At 37.6% G+C, this 22,410-nt stretch overlaps 2 protein-coding genes across 2 annotated transcripts in view; one reads left to right on the forward strand and one right to left on the reverse strand.

Moving 5' to 3' along the window:
- Window positions 1-674: 674 nt before the first annotated feature.
- Window positions 675-13,655, forward strand: RLIG1 (RNA 5'-phosphate and 3'-OH ligase 1). The gene is made up of 7 exons (XM_028105465.2): window positions 675-853; window positions 3,883-4,000; window positions 6,746-6,841; window positions 7,748-7,864; window positions 9,144-9,341; window positions 10,350-10,519; window positions 11,771-13,655. Exons 1-7 carry the CDS (start codon window positions 764-766, stop codon window positions 11,957-11,959), a joined length of 978 nt encoding a protein of 325 aa, XP_027961266.1. The 5' UTR covers window positions 675-763; the 3' UTR covers window positions 11,960-13,655.
- CEP290 (centrosomal protein 290) overlaps window positions 12,420-22,410 on the reverse strand; it is an 84,829-nt gene continuing 74,838 nt past the window's right edge. Inside the window, exons 49-54 of the mRNA XM_088025282.1 lie at window positions 21,899-22,071; window positions 18,952-19,093; window positions 17,767-17,840; window positions 17,094-17,188; window positions 13,848-13,927; window positions 12,420-12,906 (exon numbers count right to left, since the gene is read on the reverse strand). Coding sequence (XP_087881408.1) covers window positions 12,676-12,906; window positions 13,848-13,927; window positions 17,094-17,188; window positions 17,767-17,840; window positions 18,952-19,093; window positions 21,899-22,071 — 795 coding nt within the window. The 3' untranslated portion in view covers window positions 12,420-12,675. The remainder of the gene's footprint in view (window positions 12,907-13,847; window positions 13,928-17,093; window positions 17,189-17,766; window positions 17,841-18,951; window positions 19,094-21,898; window positions 22,072-22,410) is intronic.

A 22,410-nucleotide genomic window follows, 5' to 3' on the forward strand; every position in this document is an offset into this window, starting at 1 on the left:
TCCCAGGTGTTTTAATTGTAGCTTTTTCTAGCACTCTTCCTGGGAAATCTGTTTCCATTAGGCTTTGAGAGGTCTTCGAATATTTCTAAACTTTTACAGGAATTTATTAAAGAGACAGGCAATTAACTTTCACCAGAGTGGTGTTAAATCAGCATCTGATACTTGTAACTTGGTATTCTTTAATTTTCATAAATACCATCGGTTACTAAGTGTGGTTAAGCACACACAACTCAAAAACGGGTCTCTTGGGGCGCCTGGGTGGCTCAGTTGGTTAGGCGACTGCCTTCGGCTCAGGTCATGATCCTGGAGTCCCGGGATTCAGTCCCGCATCGGACTCCCTGCTCAGCGGGGAGTCTGCTTCTCCCTCTGACCCTCCCCCCATCTCATGCTCCCTCTCTCTCTCATTCTCTCTCTCAAATAAATAAATAAAATCTTAAAAAAAAAAAACCAAAACGGATCTCTTGTTTCACGGTCATCACAACCCGGACTAACGCTCGCGGGAGCGCAAACGGCGGGCGGGTGGGCGGGGCTGGGGATGGGGCGGGGGCGGTGTACCTCGGCTCCCACACTACAACTCCCAGAAGGCGCCGCGGTCAGGAGGCGGCTTCTGCGCGTGCGTCCCGCCCCACGCTTGGTGTTGGGGGCCGTGGGGGCGCTGCCGCTTCGCCTGAGCGGGAAGTGTTCGTGACTGCTGGGGACGCTTGCCTGGCCCGGGCTCTGTTTGGAGGCGTGCTCTGCATTCGCACTGCCTGTTGGGCCCATCATGAGGCGCTTAGGTTCGGTGCAGCGGAAAATGCCGTGTGTGTTTGTGACGGAGGTGAAAGAGGAGCCCTCCACCAAAAGGGAGCATCAGGTACCGAGGAGTGCGGCGTCGGGGGAGCGGCCACGCAGGGCTTCGGGGCTCGTTAGAGCCGCCCTGCAGGCCGGGAGCTTTTTGCGGGTTTCGTTGGGGGGGTCTAGGGTAGGGGGCTCTTGCTCCCTGAGCTCCAGGTTCTTGTACCTCCTTAGTTGCAAGAGAGGGAATCCTCGAGAGAATTTTTCTGATAAGGCGATTCGAACTTGCTGTCGCATGGAAATTGAGATTGAAAACCTACATCTTAATAGCCCCTTTTTCTACTGCCTTTTACCTACTTGATTCTAATTTTGTTGTTCCCGCCTCTGGTGTTTCTCCCAGCACCAGGTTTTAGGCATAGAGGGACTTTGGTAAACACTGGTGAATGATTAGTCACCTATATCAGGGTAATTCTTTCATGTGTAGCAAAATCCCCAGGTATTCATTGCTTCCAACTCATCGTACAAAATTCTTCATGTGTATTTGGCATAGACCCCTACCCGCCTTACGTCATTTGCATTGGCGGTGTCCTTGGTTTCTAGACTAAAAGACCTTTAAGGTGGAGACTGTCCTGTTACATCCCAGTTTCTAGGACCTGAAGTGTAATAGCACTGGATAAATATTTGTTGAATTAAAGAATGAACACTGGAGTACTTTCATGCCAATTTTGCATTCACCTTGACCCTTTTTACTTTTAAAAAAATTTATGCTTATTTATTTATTTTTAAGATTTACTTATTTTAGAGAGAGAGAGAGAGAGAGAGCACATGCAGGGGAAGGGGCAGAGGGAGAGAATCTTCAAGCAGACTCCTCACTGAGCCGGAGCGATGAGATCATGTCCTAAGCCAAAACCAAGGTCATTCAGCGTACTGAGTCACCCAGGCGCCCCTCATATTGACACATTTTACTTGTAACATAACATTTCTAGTGCCACCGCTGTTATAGTTCTTAAGAGTTTATGTGCTGCTTACTGCACTGCCTGATTGTTCTTTCCTGCCACCCAGAATGATCATCCTCATGTTCTTTCTGGGTCAAAACCCCACAGTTAACTACTAACTGTCTGTAGCAGTAGTTGCCACGCTTTTATTTTTTATAGGCATAACAAACCTAATATGAAATATTGACATCCCAAATAGTGGTTCACTTTAGCTGTGATTCTCAACTTTGTATGTCGGTGGGAGTGGGTAGTTGGTAAAAGTACCCTCCACCAGGAAAAGTAAGCCCCTGCTCAGATCCCTCTGCAGTTAAGATTTGCTTACAGTATTATTTATAGCATAGTATTCAGATCCTTAACTATAAGTCAAGGCTTCCCATTAACCAGGCCCAGTCTACTCTTGAAGTGCCTGTTGGACCCACCATGAGGGGCCTGGGCTCAGCGCAGCGGAAAATGCCATGTGTGTTTGTGACGGAGTTGCCTACTTAAAGTGAAGTCTCTGTTTGAACAAAGTCTTTCATCCTGTGAACCTAGCAGGCATAGTGCTGTCTTTATTTTTGCTTGGACTGTGCAGCTCTGCCTGGATTACTTCCACAATTTTTGATTTTTTCAAATCAGACCTTCTCCATGAAATTTTTGAGCATCTTAGTTATCCTATGATCTCCTCTGTCGGGAAATTGGAGGACCGCTCAGTTGATATTCACTGTTACTTTTTAACACAAATGTCTTTTTTTTCCAAGTAGTTTAAAGTCTTTAATGAGAAGGAGAACTTTGTGTACCCTTGGTATCTTACATTGTCTTTTGAACATGTTGGTAGTAGAGTGGTAGAAAGTTGATTCTTATAGAAGGAATATTTGGAGCTCATCTAGAGCTCCATGGGGCCGAGGGGTCGCCTGGGTGGCTCAGTTGGTTAAGCGTCTGCCTTCCGCTCAGGTCATGATCCCAGAGTCCCGAGAAGGAGCCCTCTATCCCTGTATCCCTGTATCGGGGTCCCTGCTTGGTGGGGAGTCTGCTTCTCCCTGTGCCCCTCACCCCGCCCTCTCGCTCCCTCTCCCTCTCTCAAATAAATAAACAAAATTAAAAAAAAAAAAATCTCCACAGGCAGAGTAATCTCCTCCCTAGGATTTTTGGTAAATTTGAAATTTGTGGATTCAAATTTACGTTGCTATTCAAATTTACGTTGCTATTAGGCCAGGCCTTACCACCACAGGTTAAACTGATATCCTCTGATACTAACTGCAGAAGTTAGTGATAAATCCCGTCATTATTTTATCTTGAAAGTATCCAATCAGTAACAGAATGCTGCTAATTTCCTAAGTCTACCTGATTCAGAAAACCCAGAAACAGTACTTTCATTTATTAGTTTTAAACCTGTACACACCAGTATTGTGCAGTGTTTTTCACATTATTTAAGATGAGTGTTACTTCAGGTAATTCACACTATAAAACGGTGGCATATGTCTTTCTCAGAAATAAACATAAATTACAGATAAAAAATTGTAGGAATTGTAGAAACTCTTTTCTCCCGTTCTTGATGGTCTTGGCTTCTCTTCCTGACAGTAGAAGAACCATAAATAGAACCATAAATTATGCAGTTTAGTACTGCTAAATTTGAAAGACTCCCCATTTGTTTTTCTCTGTAACATTTATTATACTTAACATTGTATGTATGTATTATTTTGTTACTATTGTCTTGCTCATTAAAATGAAAATTCCACCAAAGACAGTACTTTTTTGTTAATCTCTAACTTCCTGTTGTCAAGGACAAGGATTAACCCATAGAAAGCATTTAGCAAGTAATTGTCAAGTAAATGATTGAACACACTGCTGCAGAGACAGTGCTGCCGAGGACGAGGTTCCTGATGTCAGCTCCTGGTGGCTAAAGAAACGTACGAATTAAAAATAAGTGTGGGAAAACAGGTATTGCTGTGATAGCATAGAAGGGAGGGGGTAACTCATGAGAACTTGATGGAAGAAATATTTTTTAATTGTCTTGAAGGGTAAGCAGAAGATTGTACTTTAGAAATAGTGAAATTAAGAACATTCCAGGTGAGAGTATGTGTGAAGGCGTAGACGCTGTTTATTTTAAACCAATTTTCTTTCTCTCTTTTTTAAGCCATTTAAAGTTTTGGCAACTGAAACTCTAAGTCACAAGGCATTAGATGCAGATATATACAGTGCACTTCCAACAGAAAAAGTGGATGGAACATGTTGCTATATTACTACCTACAAAGGTAAAATTACACTACATATTATTTGATCACTTTACAAACTATATATATCTGAAGTAGGGCATTTACCCTTCATAAACCCTTGGCAACCTAAGTATAAGAGCAAAATGATAAAGTCCCAGTTGTTATACTTACTTATTATTATCATTGTATCTTTCTCGGGGGAGGAAAGGAAGGTAATTAACATTTGCTTAATACTCATTCAAGGCAGGCCGTATGGTAAATGCTTATCATGTTATCTCTAATTTGTACAGTAAGCCTCTCCATTTCACACATAAGGAAACTGAGCCTCAGAGAACTTAAATAATTTGTCCAAGACCATATAATTAATGAATGGCTGAACTGGTAATAGAACCTATGTTTGAACCTAAAACTTGCTCTTATTTCACCGATTCCAGTGCTGACTCCATAGTTTTTATTACTATTGTCAGTATCTCTAATTTATTTCAATTTAATGCACTTTAAGAGTTAGAAACTAAAATAGAAATTGTCAGTTAAGGAAAAAAAATGAGAAGAGAGAAATAATCTTTGATTTCGTTTTACCTCTTAATTTCAGCAAGAGAAACAGAACAGTTGAATAAATGCAAATTAGACATATTCCTGGTATCAGGAAATCTTTTCTGAAATGCATTTTTTTTCATTTTGAATTGTGATTAACATACACTTAACATAATTTACCATCTTAACCATTTTTAAGTGTACGGTTCATCGTTATGCTCCTATCACCACCATCTATCTCCAGAACTCTTCATCTTGCGAAATTAAAACTCAGTACCCATTAAATAATTCACCATTCCCCCTCCTCCAGCCCTTGACAACCATATTCTACTTTGTCTCTATGGTTTTGGCTATTCTAGATACCTCATATATGTGGAGTCATATGGTATTTTCTTTTTATGACAAGCTTATTTCATGTAGCATAGTGTCCTCAGTGTTCATCCATGCTGTAGTACCTGCAAAATTCCCTCCCCCCCCCTTTTTTTTTAAAGATTTTATTTATTTGACAGAGACACAGCGAGAGAGGGAACACAGCAGGGGGAGTGGGAGAGGGAGAAGCAGGCTTCCCGCCGAGCGGGGAGCCCGATGCGGGGCTTGATCCTAGGACCCTGGGACCGTGACCTGAGCCAAAGGCAGATGCTCAACGACTCAGCCACCCAGGCACCCCAAATTCCCTTCCTTTTTATGAGTAACATTTCATTGTGTGTATGTTTGTTGTACAAATCACATTAATTTTATGTCTATACCACGTAGTTTTATGTACATACCATTCATCCATCAGTGTACAGTTGGACTTCTTCCACCTTTTGGCTGTTGTAAACAATGCTGCTATGAGCATGGTGAACAAATAACCTCGTGGAGGTCCTGCTTTCAGTTCTTTTGGGCATATATCCAGAAGTGGAGTTGTTGGGTCATATAGTAATTCTATTTTTAATATTTTGAGGAGCTGCCATACTATTTTCCACAGCAGCTACACGATTTACCAACAGTGCACAAGTGTTCCAGTTTCTCTGCATCCTCACCAACACTTTTTTGTTTGTTTGATAGTAGCTATTTTAATGGGTATGAGTGAAATGAATTTTTGTACTTACTAGTAAAAAGAACAAAAGGTCCAGAACCAGAAATGACAGAATATAATTTTAATCTTGTTCTTCATATTACTTATTGGGATAGTTAATAAGTAATACAGAATGTCTAACCAAAATGTCTAACCAAACTATAATCAGTAATTTTAAAATCTCATATATTTGAAGAAACTAAAAGATTTTTCAGGCTTTTATATTTATATTAAGAAACTTAAATGTGCATCATTATGTGTGATCATGTATAATAGTGGCAGATAAACATGATTGGATTGCTAAAGAAAACTTACAGGATCCAAAATGACGGTGCTTGCAAATCCACAGTTTATTACAGGATATAAAGGATACACAGTATTAGCAAGGGCATTGAATGTAAGGATGTACACAGCCGCAAAGGGTCCGTGAGTCCAGGTGAAAGCACCTATTGTTACCCCCTTGTACCCCTCAGCCCCCAAGGTCCTGGCAGGACACACTTTGTCAAATCAGGAACCACTGATGTATGCAGGGAACACCTTGGAAACAGAATCCAAAATGGAGTGTCAGCTGGGGATTTTTATATTCTGCTGGTCACAGAGACATCTTCCTGCTAAGTAACCAGCCTCAACAGCAGAGCCCTCCAGGAGTCTCACTGACACCAGGTATAAGATTCATTAGTCTTACTGTTATCAGTAAAGAATGCAGGCACACTACGCTGAAACCTCACAGATCCATGATTACAGATCATCACTAATAACTTGACCAGGGATCAGAGCCGTGCAAAACAGCTCAGCCTAATTCCACATTTTTGGGAACTAACCCTTACAATTATGTTTCAGGAAAAGTGTGACTACAGTTATGTGGATATATTTCCATTTAGTACAGAGGTAGCTTCAGTTTCTCATAAGTGCTCGTTGTCAATAAAATATGGCTGCAGAATGTCCTTATGAAAGGGTCACATATTTACTTTTTATCTCATCCTCATCATTCTTTAACCAGACTTAAGTCTTCTTAGAGCATCAGGTTCTGCTGGGTAAGATGTGTTTGTTAGAATGCATCTTCTAGGCTTGCTGCTTTTAGGAAAGATGACCCTATTATTTATTGAAAAAACTTTTATACTAAATTGTCTTTCAAGATAAGTTTTATTGTTCGGTTCTTAAACTTTTCTTTTCCCTTTTATTATTTTTTTTAGGTCAGCCATACCTTTGGGCTCGGCTAGATAGAAAACCTAACAAACTAGCTGAGAAAAAATTTAAAAATTATTTACAATCAAAACAAAACTCAAAAGGTTAGTGGGCCTTTTTGTTTTTTTTAGCTTTTTATGATTTAAATAACCTGCAATTTTTGGCTTATTTCTTGCTGTGGTGGTATTTTTATACATTATATCCTTACAATTTAAGTACTTAGGGGAAAGAAGAAAATTATAATTGAGTATCTTTGTATGTAAAAGAATATTCTTGAAAAGTATTTTAAATCATTTTCTTAACATTTTTATAACTCATTAGACTATGTTGATTTTATTAAAACATACAAATTACTACATGTATACTGTAATGAGCAACACATTTTGGTTTTGTTGCCTAAGAGACAAATCTGTAATTTTATAAGTCAGGCACAAAAATAACAAAAAGGATTGTCAGTATGTTTAAACATTAAAATGCCTCTAAATATTATATAAGCAGATATATACATTAATCATTGTATATCCACTCTTTCATTTATATATTTATAGTGCATTAAAAATTCATCGTAAATCTACACATACCTGGCACATTGGCTCCTTTAGACTTTTATCCACTATTTATAGAGTGGTGGGTTCAAAATTGAAAAATTTTTTTAAAAAGATTTTATTTGACAGCAAGTGAGCACAAGCAGGGGGAGCGGCAGGCAGAGGGAGAGGGAGAAGCAGGCTTCCCGCCAAGCAGAGCACCCAATGTGGGGCTCAATCACAGGACCCTGGGATCATGACCTGAGCTGAAGGCAAACACTTAAAAATGGCTGAGCCACCCAGGTGCCCCCAAAATTGAAAATTTGAAGTGCTAATACCCTGAGAAGTGCAGTCACATCATGGTAATGGAGAATAATTGTATAATACCTAATATCATGGGGTTTATTAGCTGTTCCCACATTGAATTTGTTCTTCTTTTATATTTTTTAAAGTATCACCACATATAAAATTATTTAACTCTTTTAGAATTTTTTTGGAATGTTGAGGAGGACTTCAAACCTGTTCCAGAGTGCTGGATACCAGCGAAGGAAATAGAACAATTAAATGGGAATCCGATGCCTGATGAAAATGGACACATTCCTGGTATCATGAAAACTTTTCTAAAATGCATAAGGAGTTTTTCTGGGAATGGGAAAATTTTTGCAAAAGTGTGCTGAGTAGAATGATATCCCAGATTATGGTTCAGTTCAGCAGGCATGTCTTGAATACCCTAATGTGCAGAGTACTCTTAGGTTCTAGTAACACAAAAATGAAGATTAGAACCTTATCCTCCATGATCTTTTAGACACTAGGGGAAATCCATCAATATTGTTATGATTTAAGAACTAAAAGGAAGGTATACAAAGGGTATAGTTAGAGAAAAGAGGAAGAATTCTCGTGAGCCTATGATAGAGGAGGCTTCTAAGTGGAGAGGACATCTGTACTGAAGCTTAAGAACCAGGAAGTTAGCTGGCAAGGACGAGGGAAGGTCAGCTTAGGCAAACTCCCATGAAGAGGAGTGATACGGAGTCATGGGAATTTTATGTGACACTTCTCTGTGGCTGGAATGTTTAGGGTGTATGACATTGGAGGACATTTATAAAAGTTGAGGCTGGAGATGTAGAATGGGCTCAGATCTTAAAGGGGTTTATATTCCATTTAGAGGATTCTGAGGTTCATTGTAAAGATTATTAAGCAGGAGTACAGCAGAACTAAATTTAAATTTTTGAAGCAAGATTATGATAAAAGTGGGGTGGGTTTTCCTGGAGACTAATGGACCAGAAAAGAGGTTTTTACAGTTAACCTGAATATTGAAGGTCAAAGATATTATGGTCACAGTGGCATATGTGTCCTAGTTTTTGTTTGTTTGATAAAGAATTGCCCACATGCGGGAACCTATTCTGGTAACAAGTTAGGAGAGGAATAGCAATAACCTTCAATACGTGTGGAATTAATACATTGTTTAGCAAATATTGCAACAGTACAATAAATTGTAGAAAACTTACTGTATAGGTCTATTGTCCCTGAAACTGGAGAGACAGTAGAGAGAAAACTTAAAGAAATGACAAAAGGGTTTTAATGCTCTGTTTTAGAATGGTATTCAATTCATACTGAAAATTTTCTGGAAAGGAATGCTGAGTGCTCTATAGTGAATCATCAAGCAGGTTAATTCATCAACAGAATAAAAAACCTTGGGATTAAAAGAATGATTAGGATTAAAAAAGTAGTAAAACTGCTAACACTTCCACTGATTTAAAAAAAAGTGTATCTATGGGTGATAAACATCCAGAAAACATGGAAAATTTGTAACAAATATAAAAATTGCTTCAAGTCTCAATCCAAAGAAAAGCGGTGTCATGACAGTTTTTCCTTTACATGATAGGTTGGGTACCAGTGGAGAAACACAACAAACAGTACTGTTGGCATTCCTCTGTAGTTAATTATGAATTCGAAGTTGCCCTGATACTGCAGCATCATCCTGATGATCCTGGGCTTCTGGAAATTAGTGCAGTGCCGCTCTCAGATCTCCTAGAGCAAACACTAGAACTTATAGGAACAAATATTAATGGAAACCCGTATGGTGAGTAAAGCCTTTTTCCTGTTCGGTTACAGTAACTGTATTTATAAAGAGAACTTCCTACGTTCAACTTAAAACACATAAAGAAATGACTAATTTGAGCTAAATAGCTTCCTAGAATTAGAGCCATTTCTATTTATGTCCACGGAGAAATTTATGCATGACTCTAACCATTTTATTAATCCAAAAAGTTGATTTTAGCCTTTCATTCTTTTGTGTAATAACATTGTAGAACTAGGTATGAAAGGGAATTACTCAAGGGTAACTTTTTGTTGCTTTTTAAAATTTAGGTGAAATGAGTTGAATGAAAATCCTGTGTTTTTCATGGTTAGGTAATTAGTTTAGCATTAATTAACAGCTAAGAGTAAATTAAGTAAAGAATTGACCATGAATCGAGTATCAAAATCTGTACTATGGTGAACTGAGTACAGGTCCAGAGGGCACTGTGGAGAACATTGTTGACAGGGGGATGGAGACAGACCCAAGAACATTAAAGCTGGAATAGCAAAATCCTATATAGGGATCAGAAGCAGACTGATTGGCAGGTGGAAAGAAGAGTAATTACACAAGTTATCAGAGATATAGAGTGGCTGTTTGGCAAACATTGAATGATAGTTGAACTTGGCTAGTAGTATAGAGCAGGGGTTGGAGGACTTTCTCTGTACAAGTCCAGATAGTAAGTATTTAGGTTTTATAGGCCATAAACAGTACTTAAAAGAATGGATATAGCTGCGTTGAAACTACAAAAACAAGCATCTGGTTGGATTTAGCCCATGGGTCATAGTTTGCCGACCCTTGGTATAGATTATATGAAGGTGAAATTTATATTTAATAGGGTAAGGTGGCAATTTTGAATGAGATCACTTATGGTATATCTCTCCTAGGAAACCAACTAAACTTTTTGGTAAATTTATTGCTAAATGTTTTAAAAGTCCTTTTTATTTGGAGAAGTAAATTTTCTCAATTCTTTTTGAAACCTTTGTATGGCTAATGGAAATTTTTAACATTTAGGGCTAGGAAGCAAGAAGCATCCATTACATCTTCTTATACCACATGGGGCATTTCAAATCAGAAATCTACCTACCTTGAAGCACAACGATCTGTTATCCTGGTTTGAAGGTTGCAGAGAGGGTAAAATTGAAGGAATAGTATGGCATTGTAACGATGGCTGTTTAATCAAGGTAATGACAGAAAGTAGCTTGTGGGATGTTGTCTTACTTCCTGAAACGAGGTAGAAGTGGCACTAGAATATTCTCTACAGATTGCAGTAATTCTAATGTGTTGTAAATAAATTTAATTTACTCATCTCACAGGCCACCATTCTTTATATAATAGTGTTTCCCAATGTGTATTCATTCTCTGGGGCATTGGTTTTCCTAGATGTGCGTCAGAATTAAAGTGATGAAAATGTCTGGAAAAACTGCACATTACGTACTGCCTTCTTGAAAATTGATGTTGCAAATGAATGCCCTCTGAGATAATCCGTACCAACTTAGGTTAACTCAGCATTTCCCAAACTTGTTTGATTATAGAATTTGAGTTAAAAGTGCCAAGGTAACAGTTAATATTTACAGAATGAACTTTTCTACTTTATGCCCTTTCTGTCTCTTGGACTTGTCTGTTTGATTTCTCAAAGGTTTCTGAAATTAGTAATGTTCAGAACTGGACCTAGTCATATCCACCCGACTCCCAACAATTCAAAAACTGAAATATTTTTAACCCCTCTCTCCATTACTTCACAAAGATTCTGATCTCTTGAATCTGTACTTCTCCCCAACCAGTTGGCAGTTAATTTTCATTTTAATTGAAGCCAAGATTCATGCTTGACCTAGTTTATCACCCTCTTAAAGGTTATCTTCCAGTCTTATCCCTGTTCTGTCCATTTTTCACCGTAAGTGAAAATGTTAACTTTGCTGCATAAAACTGCTTAGTGACATTAAGATTATTCGTGATCTGACCCTTGCTTCACTTTCCAGAACTGCGGTACACCCCCGTCTGCCAAATATACCCACACGGTGTATGTTCTAACCGTGCTCATGTAATTACAATCAGAGCAAAAAGCACCATTCTGTCATGTGATACTTAGAATGCCTCCCCACCCATATTTTTTAATTGGCTAGCTTCTGTACTCAACAACAGACTACTCATTAAATTTTTATGGAGCCCCTGAATATGTTCCTGGCATGTTTCCAGGTACTGGAAATACAGAATCAACAAAATGTTTCTGCCTTCATGAAGCTCACATTCTAATGGGGAAGATAGACAATAACAAGTAAATATGTAATATGTCAGGAGGAGAACAGGTATGAAAAAAAAGGGTAAGATAAAGTGGAGCCTTAAATAGTGCTTGGCAGATGGTAGGCCTTCAAAATAAATATTTAAAAAGTGAATGAAGATAAAAAAGTCTAAAGCTAATAACTTTCTCTTTTCAGGTTCATCGCCATCATCTTGGTTTATGCTGGCCAATACCAGATACTTATATGAATTCAAAACCAGTTATCATCAACATGAACCTGAACAAGTATGACCATGCCTTTGATACTAAGTGTTTGTTTAGTCTCTTTTCAAAAATAGATAATCAGAAATTTGGTAGACTCAAAGATATAATACTTGATGTATAAACTAGAAATGCAATTTAAAACCAGCTTTACTGTTATCTTTGAATCTTGAATATTCTACCACATGTTGAAGGTAAAAAAAATCTCAAGGTTCCATGTCTAATAGAGCAATATGTCTTCTGGCATTTGAAGACATGAATTTCCCAGTTGCAAAGGTCTATTCAAAATTTTATTTAGAACCAGCAAATGAATTTCAACCACTAGACTTAAAAATGTAATGTAATAATAAGCTCCCTACCTTGTACAAAAGTTGGATAAAGACAGCAGTTAAACCAACAGTTCTGGATCAGTAGTTAAAAATTAAATAGTTCAAGATGAATTTATTCTAAACACTTAATAAAACATATGGCTGTAATCTCATAACATGTTTATATACATGTACATATATATAAAACTTGAGTCTTAATACACATACAAATAAGTATAAAACCCCAATTTTAAATGTTAAGTTATTAAAGCTCACTCTATACTCTTTAAAGAACAAACATTATGTATACAAAATTCATCATAGTTTATTTGGTAGTCATAACTTACTCTGAAAATCAAAAATATACTTTTATGTTTAAAATTTCATATAATTATATTTACTAAAACTTATATTTAGTAAAGGTACAGGGTATGAAGAAGGAAATCATGTAGGTCTGAGACCTGCTTGATTTACAGATGGAGTTTTAACTTATAAAGTTAATAGTTAGGTAAAACTACAGGTAGAGGTGTCCTTAATAAATGGGGAGATCAGCAGGACTTTCCTCTTCATCTTCAAACTGTTCAGAAGCAGCAACAGGACTACTTAATTCAACTCCATATTGTTCAGAAAGTTTTTTTAACTTTTCTTCTAAGAGAATACTCTTTTTCACTTCTTCTTTATAATTATACTTCAGATCTTCAATTTCTTCAAAAAATGAAGGATCAAAGTTTTCCAGTTCTTTTTGCAGCTTTTTTATTTCCTCCTAATAGAAACATGGTATCTTTGAAAGGTATGTAGGAATACAATATATTCTTTAGATTTGAACTAAAAAGAGACTTAATTACAAACATAAAATCCAAAGTAATCTGAATAATCTAATATACTTATATACTATAGAGGCAGAAGTATTTTCTTAGAAAGGAAGGTTTCATTGTACAGCGTAACTAACTTAGCTAGTAAGTTAAATTATTTGTTCTGTAAGTTATGTCCTAGTTTTTGACTAAAATTTATCAGTTCTTAAACGGGTAGGGGAGGGGCGGCATTTAATCTTCCTCCAAAAGTATATCAGATACTCTCATTGAGGAAATCAAAAAGACTTGGCTATTCACAACACAAGTTATTTTGGTTAAGATTCTTTGGTTTAGGCTTCATTTATATTTTCTTTACAAATACCTATTTTTTTTAAGTGAATAATAATCAACTTCTTATAAATATATTTATAATAGGGAAACTCTAGGACTTCTACCTGGCTAAAGAGGCATCTGGTGAAGAGACAATTTGAACTTTAGAATAGCTAGTGATCACTAGTTAATTCTTCAACTTATGCTCTTTTCTGTTTATAGATTCTTTGAGAGATATAAAGCATGGCAAATACCTTTCTTTAATAAAGGGAGCTATTCCCAAAAAGAACTTCAAAAGGAAATAAAAGACATTATTCCCAATGTCACCCAAAACTTAATATTAAAATAATGAGCTACATTTGTTAAGAATCAAAAAATAAATTTCTCTTTAATCCTGTTTTGTCTGTTTTTTTGTAGCTCTCGTTTGGTATTTTTAACACAGATGAATGTAATGAATTCTGTGATATCAAGGTCAAATGTAACTCCAGGAATTTTTAGGATACATACTTAAAACTCAAAGGTGGTGTTCATAAAAGTTGTTTTTAACAGTTTTCACAAAACATTTATAATTAGATAAAATTACCTTCAAATGCTGCTTTTCTAAATCTGAGGTTTTGAGCTGTGTCTCTAAATCTTTTACCTTTTCCTTTAGTTGATCAGGATCTGCCAAAAAAGTTATGAAAATCAGATTCTGCTTTTCCCCACTCTAACAAAGGATTTGTTTCAGAGAATAAGTAGAAAACTTAAGAAACTAGAGCCTAGAATATACGGCATTTTACTGCTGAAACACTTTCCGGGCTGTGAATACTGTAATGCTATCTCTATTAGGTATTGTAGTTCCATAGCAGACCAAGAGAAAAGGCACCTGCTGGGTATTAGAAGTGTAGAATCCAGTTAATTTTTTACATGGAAGAAATTATTTTCCAGAGAAAAATTCTAAAGCCAGGAAGCACTGTTAGGTACTAAAAGGATAACAAAAGAATAAGTAGACTGTTAGGTAAGGGGCTACACCCAGAGCTGGCCAACAGCTCCTGGTCCCCAACAGTATTGGCTGTTCCATGTAGGTCACTACACATTTACTGTGTAATTACTACGTGAAAAACACACCAGGCAGGGTGCATAATACAAAGACGAATAAATCCTAATACTACGGTCAGATACCATTAAGTACACAAATAGAACACAAGGGCTTTAATTTACTGGATCCTTAACCACCCCCCTCACCTGGAGTTAACATCGCTCCAGTTTTATGAGAATCAATGAACAAATGGGATTTTTTATTTAATTGCCATCTTTGCTAGAAACATTTTCTTCAAACAACATATAATGTGTCCTGTCATATTTTGTAGCCATTGAAGGGTAAAATTTTAAAAGTAATGCTAAAGTTTGAGAAAATAATGGGCCGCAAGACACATTTTGATGAATGAGACAGGAAGGTTTCTGTTCTATTAAGGTTCCCTTGATATGGTCCCCTAATTATAATTTGGAGATCAGAAATATTTTCCTCATCCTTTCCTTTGGGAATAGTCAACAGAACCCATCTTCCTTTGGAAAACAGAGCAAAATCATACTTTTCGAAACTTCCCTCACCTTTGTAGAAAGTGCTAATGATTTTTTATAAATCTGGTTCTTAATCACTGTAATGCTATATTGAGTTGATTGCCTTAATCAAAGGGATGCTATATGTTACACAGATTTGTAATGAAATAGTGTAGTAAAAATGATTATTATGTACAGCACTTTCCGAAAGTTAGCTTAATGGTATTTGATTGCATGATTGAAGTGGCAGATTCTGTTTCAAAGGATTATACCAATTTATGCCTGAACAAACTTTGTTTGATACAGCTTTTTCAATATTCTGCCACAGTCTTTTTGCTACTTTGTATTTAAATAGTGCTTTAGAATTGCCAAGACAGTTTTGGTTTGATTTTGAACCTTAACAGTCTTTGAAATATGGTAGGTATCCTTAATCTCCTTTAAATGATGAAGAATACAGGGTTCTGAAATTCCCTCTCAGGAAACAGAGGTTTCTTAGAAAGAACGAACTTGCCACACGTCAACAGCATCAACAGGCCTTTGGGAGTGTGCTTGTCTGGTACCCTAAGCTGGCTGCTCTAAGAGCTACTGTTGAGAGAGATTTACATCACTATTTTAGTCACCAAGAGGTAGCTAAGGCATTTCCGTGGTCAAAAGCAGGGAATGGTGAGGAGCTTTGGAGTTCCACAGATTTAGGTTTCATCCTGCCTCTCTTACTTCCTAGCTGTTGTGACCTTGTTACTGAACGTCTTTAAGGTGAAGATCATAGGTAAAATGGAGACAGTACTACCCACCAAACAGTGCTTTAAGAGTTAAATTATAAAATGCTGGGGTCAGGGGAGAAAAAAATTATAAAATGCTTGTAAAGCACTTAGCATAGTGTCTGGTACAACTCATACATGATCGCTTTAATACAAAGTAGCAAAAAGAATATGTGGTAGGATACTGAAAAAGCTGTATGAAATAGTCAAAGATTGTTCAGGTATAAATTGATACAGTCCTTTGGAATAGAATTTGCCATTTCCATCATCGCACTATGAAATATACATAACAAATGATTCTTGCTGTTAACAGTGATGTTCTCAAAAGTCAACCCGAACAATGGATTCGTGAATGTTGAACGATTCATTGCTCTTAGGGAAAACATTACACATACACATACTCATATCTCACATACAGTGTGATTTTAAATCCTGGAAACAATTCACCCTGGTAGATTCTATTTTCTTTGTTTTATAAAAGAGAAAACAAAGTTCAGAAGTGTCAAGTGATTCTCTTGAGGCCCCACTCGTGTCAGAGCTGGGATTTAAACCCAGTCCAACTGGCCCCAGAAACAGCTTCTTGCCCTGTGCTGCACTCCCTTGTATGGCCTCCATCCTCTGGTCATCTGTATGAGAGAGCTGCAATAATGCAGAGCCTCACCGTGTTGGATCTCATCTGGAACATGGTGGGTCAGAACTTAAATTTTTCACTGCTGTGTGTATCTGCAAAAGCACCAGGAGTACTGGTTTTGGGGTTACAAGTAAATTTTAGTGAGTGGCTGAATTTACAAATACCCTGAAAATAATGAGGATCAACTTAATTATGTATGTATACATAATGCATATATGTACATATGCATACATATGCACCGAGTAATACAATGATTAATTACTTCTGAATGGAAGCATGTAGAGCACTAGACTGTTTTACTTTGTAAAAGGGAAGAAGAATGTAGACAATGTTTACTATATGTAGTTTTAAAGTTAATAACGAGGATAGGGGCACCTGGGTGGCTCAGTCAGTTAAGCATCTGACTTCGGCTCAGGTCATGATCCCAGGGTCCTGGGATCGAGCCCCTGCAACGGGCTCCCCGCTCAGCAGGGAGTCTTCTCGCTCTCTCTCTGCCCCTCCTCCTGCTCTCTTTCTCTCTCAAACAAATTAATAAAATCTTTAAAAAAATAACAAGAGGACAATAACATTTAGAAGATAACGTTCATGTTCAGAGGGCTTAAAAGGGTCTACTTAGAAACTGGAAACCACAGACCTAGCACATTGCTTAGCACTGTGTCATGATTAAATGTAACACCCATACGGAACATAAAAAGAAAAACACCTGAGTACCTGCTGTTACAAACAACTCAAGAGGACTCAATGGGAACATGACTGTTGCATGAAGGAAAGAGCTCTGAAAACCTATCAGGGATCTGATTTTATAGGAAGACAATCATCAGAAATCTGAATAAATAAAAAAGGCAAACCCTAATTCAAAAACTTGGGTTAGCTAACACATTAGAAGTAGAAAATACTTTACCAGATACAGTGCTTTGAGCTCCACTTTGGTCTTTGTTAACTTCTAACTGATGGATTAATTCTGCTTTTTCTTTTTCCAGCTGACTATTAGCTAATCTAGAACATAATGATTATGTGTTAAAACAACAAAAAACAGATACTGCTTCACAAAATATATGGGTATTTCTTATGAACTTTGTAATATAAATTGCTTAGAACTTGCTGATAATTTATAAAGGTAAACATTTATTCATTTACTCTCACTGTTGCAATGCTACCATTCTCAAACTGAGATCAGAGAATGAAAATTCTTCAGGGTTCTGAAAAGTCTGACCTGATGTCATTTTTAAGACTTTTCCTATTGGAGGAACCTCATGAGAGTATTCTGCACAGAATTTTGGAAGTAAATTTTTTTCTTGTCTTTCATTAATATTTGCCTCTGGGAAACTAAGGTTTAACACATTCTATACTATTAAGGTTTAAATTAGAAGCTTGAGACTTTTATTAGGATCTGGTTTACCCTTTTTTCAGTATCTATTATGTAAGAGAGTAATTGGCATTAAAAGGATGAAATAAGACTGATAAACTTGTTAGGCTGCAAGGTTGAAAAATCTTAATCTCTAGATGTAGCAAACCTGGTTATATTAAAAAAAAAATTTTTTTTTTTAAGATAGATTTATGAACAGACAATGTACCTTAGAACTTGAAGTTCCCGCTGAAGGCTCTGCTCTGTCTCAGCTCCTTCAGGAACATGTTTGAGAATCTCAATCTTTGGGCACAATAAAAAGTTAGAAGACAAAGTCTGACATGGAAATATGTTTTATAAAGATATACATTTTCAGTAAAGCATATGAAAAGCTGGGTTTTCAAAAGCACGTAAGATATGAGTACATATCTATCATGTTCTAGTCACTATTCATTCAATAATTTACTGAGTGCTGCATGCCAGGCTTTGTCCTAGGGCACAGGGAACACAGTGATGGCAAAATCTCTCCTGGCATGTTCCTATGGTCCTTATGTACTTAGTGGGGGAGGAGACAAAGACACATAGTAAGTATCTCATGTGATAACAGGGCCAGATGGAAGGAAGGGCTATCAAGAAAAATAACTCAGGGTAAGAGAATGGAGAGTCATGCAAGGTGGTAGAGGGTTAAGGAAGTTCTGAGGAGCCCCCGTTTAAGCAGAGACATAGGGGGTGAGCTATGAGAATATTTGGGTGGAGAGTGTTTTAGACAAGAGGAACAAGTCCAAGATCCTGAAGCTTGGGTTTGGCCTGTTCAAAGGACTGAAAGAAGGTCCATGTGGCTAGAATACTGTGAATGAGGGGAAAGTAAAGATGAGGCTAGAAAGGAAACCAGATGCCAGACCATGTAGGTCCTTACAGCCTATGAAAAGTACTTTAGAATCTTATTCTGGGGTAATGAGGAACCACTGGAAGACTCTGAGGATAGGATGCTGTGATTTTCTTTATGCTTAGAAGGATGACTCAGCAGCTATGTGGAGAATACATCAGGGATAGGGAGAAGGAAAAACAAGGGAAGAATGGAAGCAGGGAGACCAGTTAGGAAATTACTGGAATAGTTCAGGTGTGAGAGAATAGCTCAGACTAGACGGACAGTGTGGGAGGTGCTGAATCATCAGATTTGGGATATATTTGGAAATACAGAGCTGATGTGATTTAATGAAAAAGATAATAGGGTAAGAAAGATAAAGAATTGATAATCTAAGGGTTTTGGCTTAAATGGTTGAATGGTGGTGCCATTCACTCTGATGGGCCTTTTAGGGAAGGAATTTTCAAGGAATTATCTACAAAAGACAATGCCAAGGAGTGGCTTGAGATATAATAAGTTTATTTTCTCATGGAAAGAAAAATTACTTGCCTGTTGCTCGAGGTCTTCCGTGTATTTCTTAGCTTTTTGTTCCCTCTCTGTTGCTTGCCTTACAAGCTGTTTAAGATCAGTAAGGCTTTGGGTTTTTTTGGCAATATCGGTCTCCAATTCTTTCAACTTGGTTTCGTACATTCTAAAAGTGAAGGGAAAAAATAGTGTAGACATGGAAAATAATTTCTCTCATTTAAAAGCCAATTCGAGTTACTGCACTAAAAATAACTATCTTATACGGTTTCCTCTAGTCAAATTCTACGTATTTAGCATTAGGTGACAACAAGGGATAAGTATCCCTAATTAACAGGCCAATTAAAATAGAGGATTTAGGGGCGCCTGGGTGGCTCAGTCGTTAAGCGTCTGCCTTTGGCTCAGGTCATGGTCCCAGGGTCCTGGGATCGAGCCCCGCATCGGGCTCCCTGCTCCACGGGAAGCCTGCTTCTCCCTCTCCCACTTCCCCTGCCTGTGTTCCCTCTCTTGCTGTATCTCTGTCAAATAAATAAATAAAATCTTAAAAAAAAAAGAGGATTTAGGTGTTTCCCAAGGTTATAAACAAGGATGGAGCCTGAATTTGGCCCCTATCAAAAAGAGTAAAATTAGTATCTTTTTCAGTCAGAGAACAAAAAAATAGTGCAATTCATCCAATAGAATATCAAATTCTGTATTATTGGGTACTCTTAGAGATTTAAAGATCACAAATTAAAACATTTCATATATACATCATGTATACACACACAGAAGTATACAAAAAAAAAGTATCCAGGTAGAACAAAACCAAAAGGACACTATTGGGAGAAGAAAAAATGTGCAAAAGCATGGGTGAAAAAAATGGCATATGACATAAAAATCTGAATAGATTTGTAACTTTTAAAGAAATGACCAACAGTTCAAAAACAAACAAAAACCCAGACTCCAAAAGAAATTTTTAAAACATAAAGCCAAAATGATTTTATAAGCATATCATTCCACCTTAAAGGGAGACAATGCTTATAATACTCAAACTTCCCCAGAGACAAGAAAAAGAATGCTTTGGCAACAAAATCAGGTAAGGACAGTACAAGGAAGAGAAATTATTATTTCAATACTTTCAAAGTTTTTGATAACTCTTAGAACCTATGATTAGAAAGGAACGTTCTTAATCTGACAGACTGTCCACCAGAGAGGTCCAATACCAGAAACTTACTCCTACAATTCTCTGCTCGAATGCCCCACCCAGAGGGGCCTTCTCTGATCACCCCACATAAAATAGTGCTAGCACCCCCAGCCTGTCTCAGCAGTCAGCGTAAGGCGTGAGAAGAATAGATGTCATTAGTGTGTTGAGTAAATAACAGAGCGACTCTAGTTCAGCATGTGGAAGACCTCATGTGTCAACGGGTCCCAAAGAGATTGCTAAACCACTTTACTGAGGTGGGTGTATAATGCCAGCGGCAGATCTCAGCAAGTTTTTTGTTGTTGTTTTGTTGTTGTTTTTTTTTTTTGGAGTTAGGGAGGCTTGAGGCCAAGGATCAGATTTAGCCTTCACTCTGTCAAGTGGGTTCTACAAGGACTTTGTAACTTTTTCAAAAGGGTTTACCGAAGGCCTACCCTATGCCCAGTTACCTGTTCAGTTCTCAGATTAAGAACACACAAATTATGTAAAAGGCAAAGTCATCTTCAGTTATGGTTAAATATTAACCCTCTCAAATGTTCATAAACTTATAAACCCTTTTCACGTTAATCTTTTCTGTAGCTTCTCAGAGCCCTTTTTGAAAAAAAAGAACAGGGATGATCATCTCCATAAATTAAAAAACAAAACAAAACAAAACAAAAAACACTTGAGCTCACAGAAGAGGTGTAATTTACTTCAGGTCACAGTGAGACTTAAGTATTTCTAAAGCTATGGAAACCACCTGGCTCCACGGGAATGAGGCAAAGTAGGCCATGTGAGGTACATCTAACATGAAGCAGAGACTCTGGCATGTAGCATGAACTGAGTAAATCATCTGCGAAGTAAATCTCAAAGTAACTCAAAATCCTTTCTGAGTTTACATGTGATTGTAGAAGGAAATAAAGGACCAATCAAGCAGTCCACTGATGGAGTTGCTGGTTGAGAGCCTCTGTTGGGCTCCAAGCAGACAAGAGAGACCCCTTTTCCCTGATATTATCACGTATTATTTCATTTAAGCCTCACACTAGCTGTCTTGCAGAGTTAAGAGAGAGCTAGAGGGGGGAGGCGTGGACTCTGAGTACTCTCAGTATGGTGTTAGGACAAGGACCAAGGACCCTTCTCTAGGACAGCCTGGCCATCTGGGCTGCCTTCTAATCTGCCTGCATAACCTTCCTCCTTGGACTTGGTGGACGGGGAAGTACAGTGCAGCAGACCTGGCATGGGGCTTTGCGCTCAGCGGGGAGTTTGCTTGGGATTCTCTCTTCCTCTGCCCCTCCTCCTGCTCATGCACATGGGCTCTCTCACTAAAAGAAATAATCTTAAAAAAATAAACCTCCAAAATTGCAGCATAGCTCAGATCTAGTATGCCACAAGTTGTGACAAGACAGCTAAACTATTCCTGGCTTATACTTGAGGTAGAAAATGAATGTAATACAGAAGTTGAGTCGTAGCGGGAGAAAAGCAGCACCCAGGAGAAGCTGGGCACCACTGCTCTCGGCTCGTAGATGTCAGCTGCTTCGTGATGCCCACCCAGCTCACTCTAACACCCTGGGCCCAGCCCCAGCTCTGCTCTTGCCTATGCACTGCTGCCCAAACTAGTTCAGTATTTGAAGGAAGAAAAAACACTTTTTTTCCTGTCCTGGCACTGCCAAAAAGTATCATGTTAAAGCAAACCACCAAACAGTTCATCAAGGAAAGAACTAAGTTAATCAGCGTAATGTCATATGCTTTTAGAACAATAATGACAGCATTAGAACTGATTAAACTTTATGCAAGATTTAAACTATTTGTTCCTACCTTGTAACAACAATTGATTTCCAGCTTTTGCTGTCAGCACCTTCAAGCTGTGGGCCTCTACTCTCTGCCAAGTGTAATCTCTTACCAGTCTCTTCTAGTTGAACTGTCATCTTCTCATTTAATATCTCTAAATTATTCTTAGCTATCCGCAATTTTTCTGCAGCTTCAGTCTCCTATCATTAAAGACGAATTAGTACAGGATGACAAAGCAATACTGTTCTCATAGATGCAATATATTCAAAATCACCACTACAAATTAGAAAACAAAAGTAACCTGGCAGTCTAAATGCTGATTAAAATTCCAATAAAAATCCAATGTTTTCTTTATAACAGCAATATGATCATAATAATTAGGACAACAGATCATGTAAACGAGGTTAGAAAAAATACATTGCAAGTATTTTACTCTAGTGGTTACTTTACATTTGTCATCTTTGTAGTATTCATGGATAATGGGATAGTTTATGTCTTAATACACTTAGAAGATGTTTTGCTTTGACCAATAATTGAGA

The sequence above is a fragment of the Eumetopias jubatus genome, unplaced genomic scaffold, assembly GCF_037043125.1.
Source record: "Eumetopias jubatus isolate StellerSeaLion01/CBP00866 unplaced genomic scaffold, mEumJub1_p1.0 scaffold_8, whole genome shotgun sequence".
Classification (NCBI taxonomy): Eukaryota; Metazoa; Chordata; class Mammalia; order Carnivora; family Otariidae; genus Eumetopias; species Eumetopias jubatus.

Bases quoted from the DNA above. Each gene is read 5' to 3' on its own strand.
- RLIG1 (XM_028105465.2), top strand. From the start codon at position 764: ATGAGGCGCTTAGGTTCGGTGCAGCGGAAAATGCCGTGTGTGTTTGTG. The intron at 854-3,882 runs GTACCGAGGAGT...CTCTTTTTTAAG, and splicing joins CCACCAAAAGGGAGCATCAG to CCATTTAAAGTTTTGGCAAC. The intron at 4,001-6,745 runs GTAAAATTACAC...TATTTTTTTTAG, and splicing joins CTATATTACTACCTACAAAG to GTCAGCCATACCTTTGGGCT.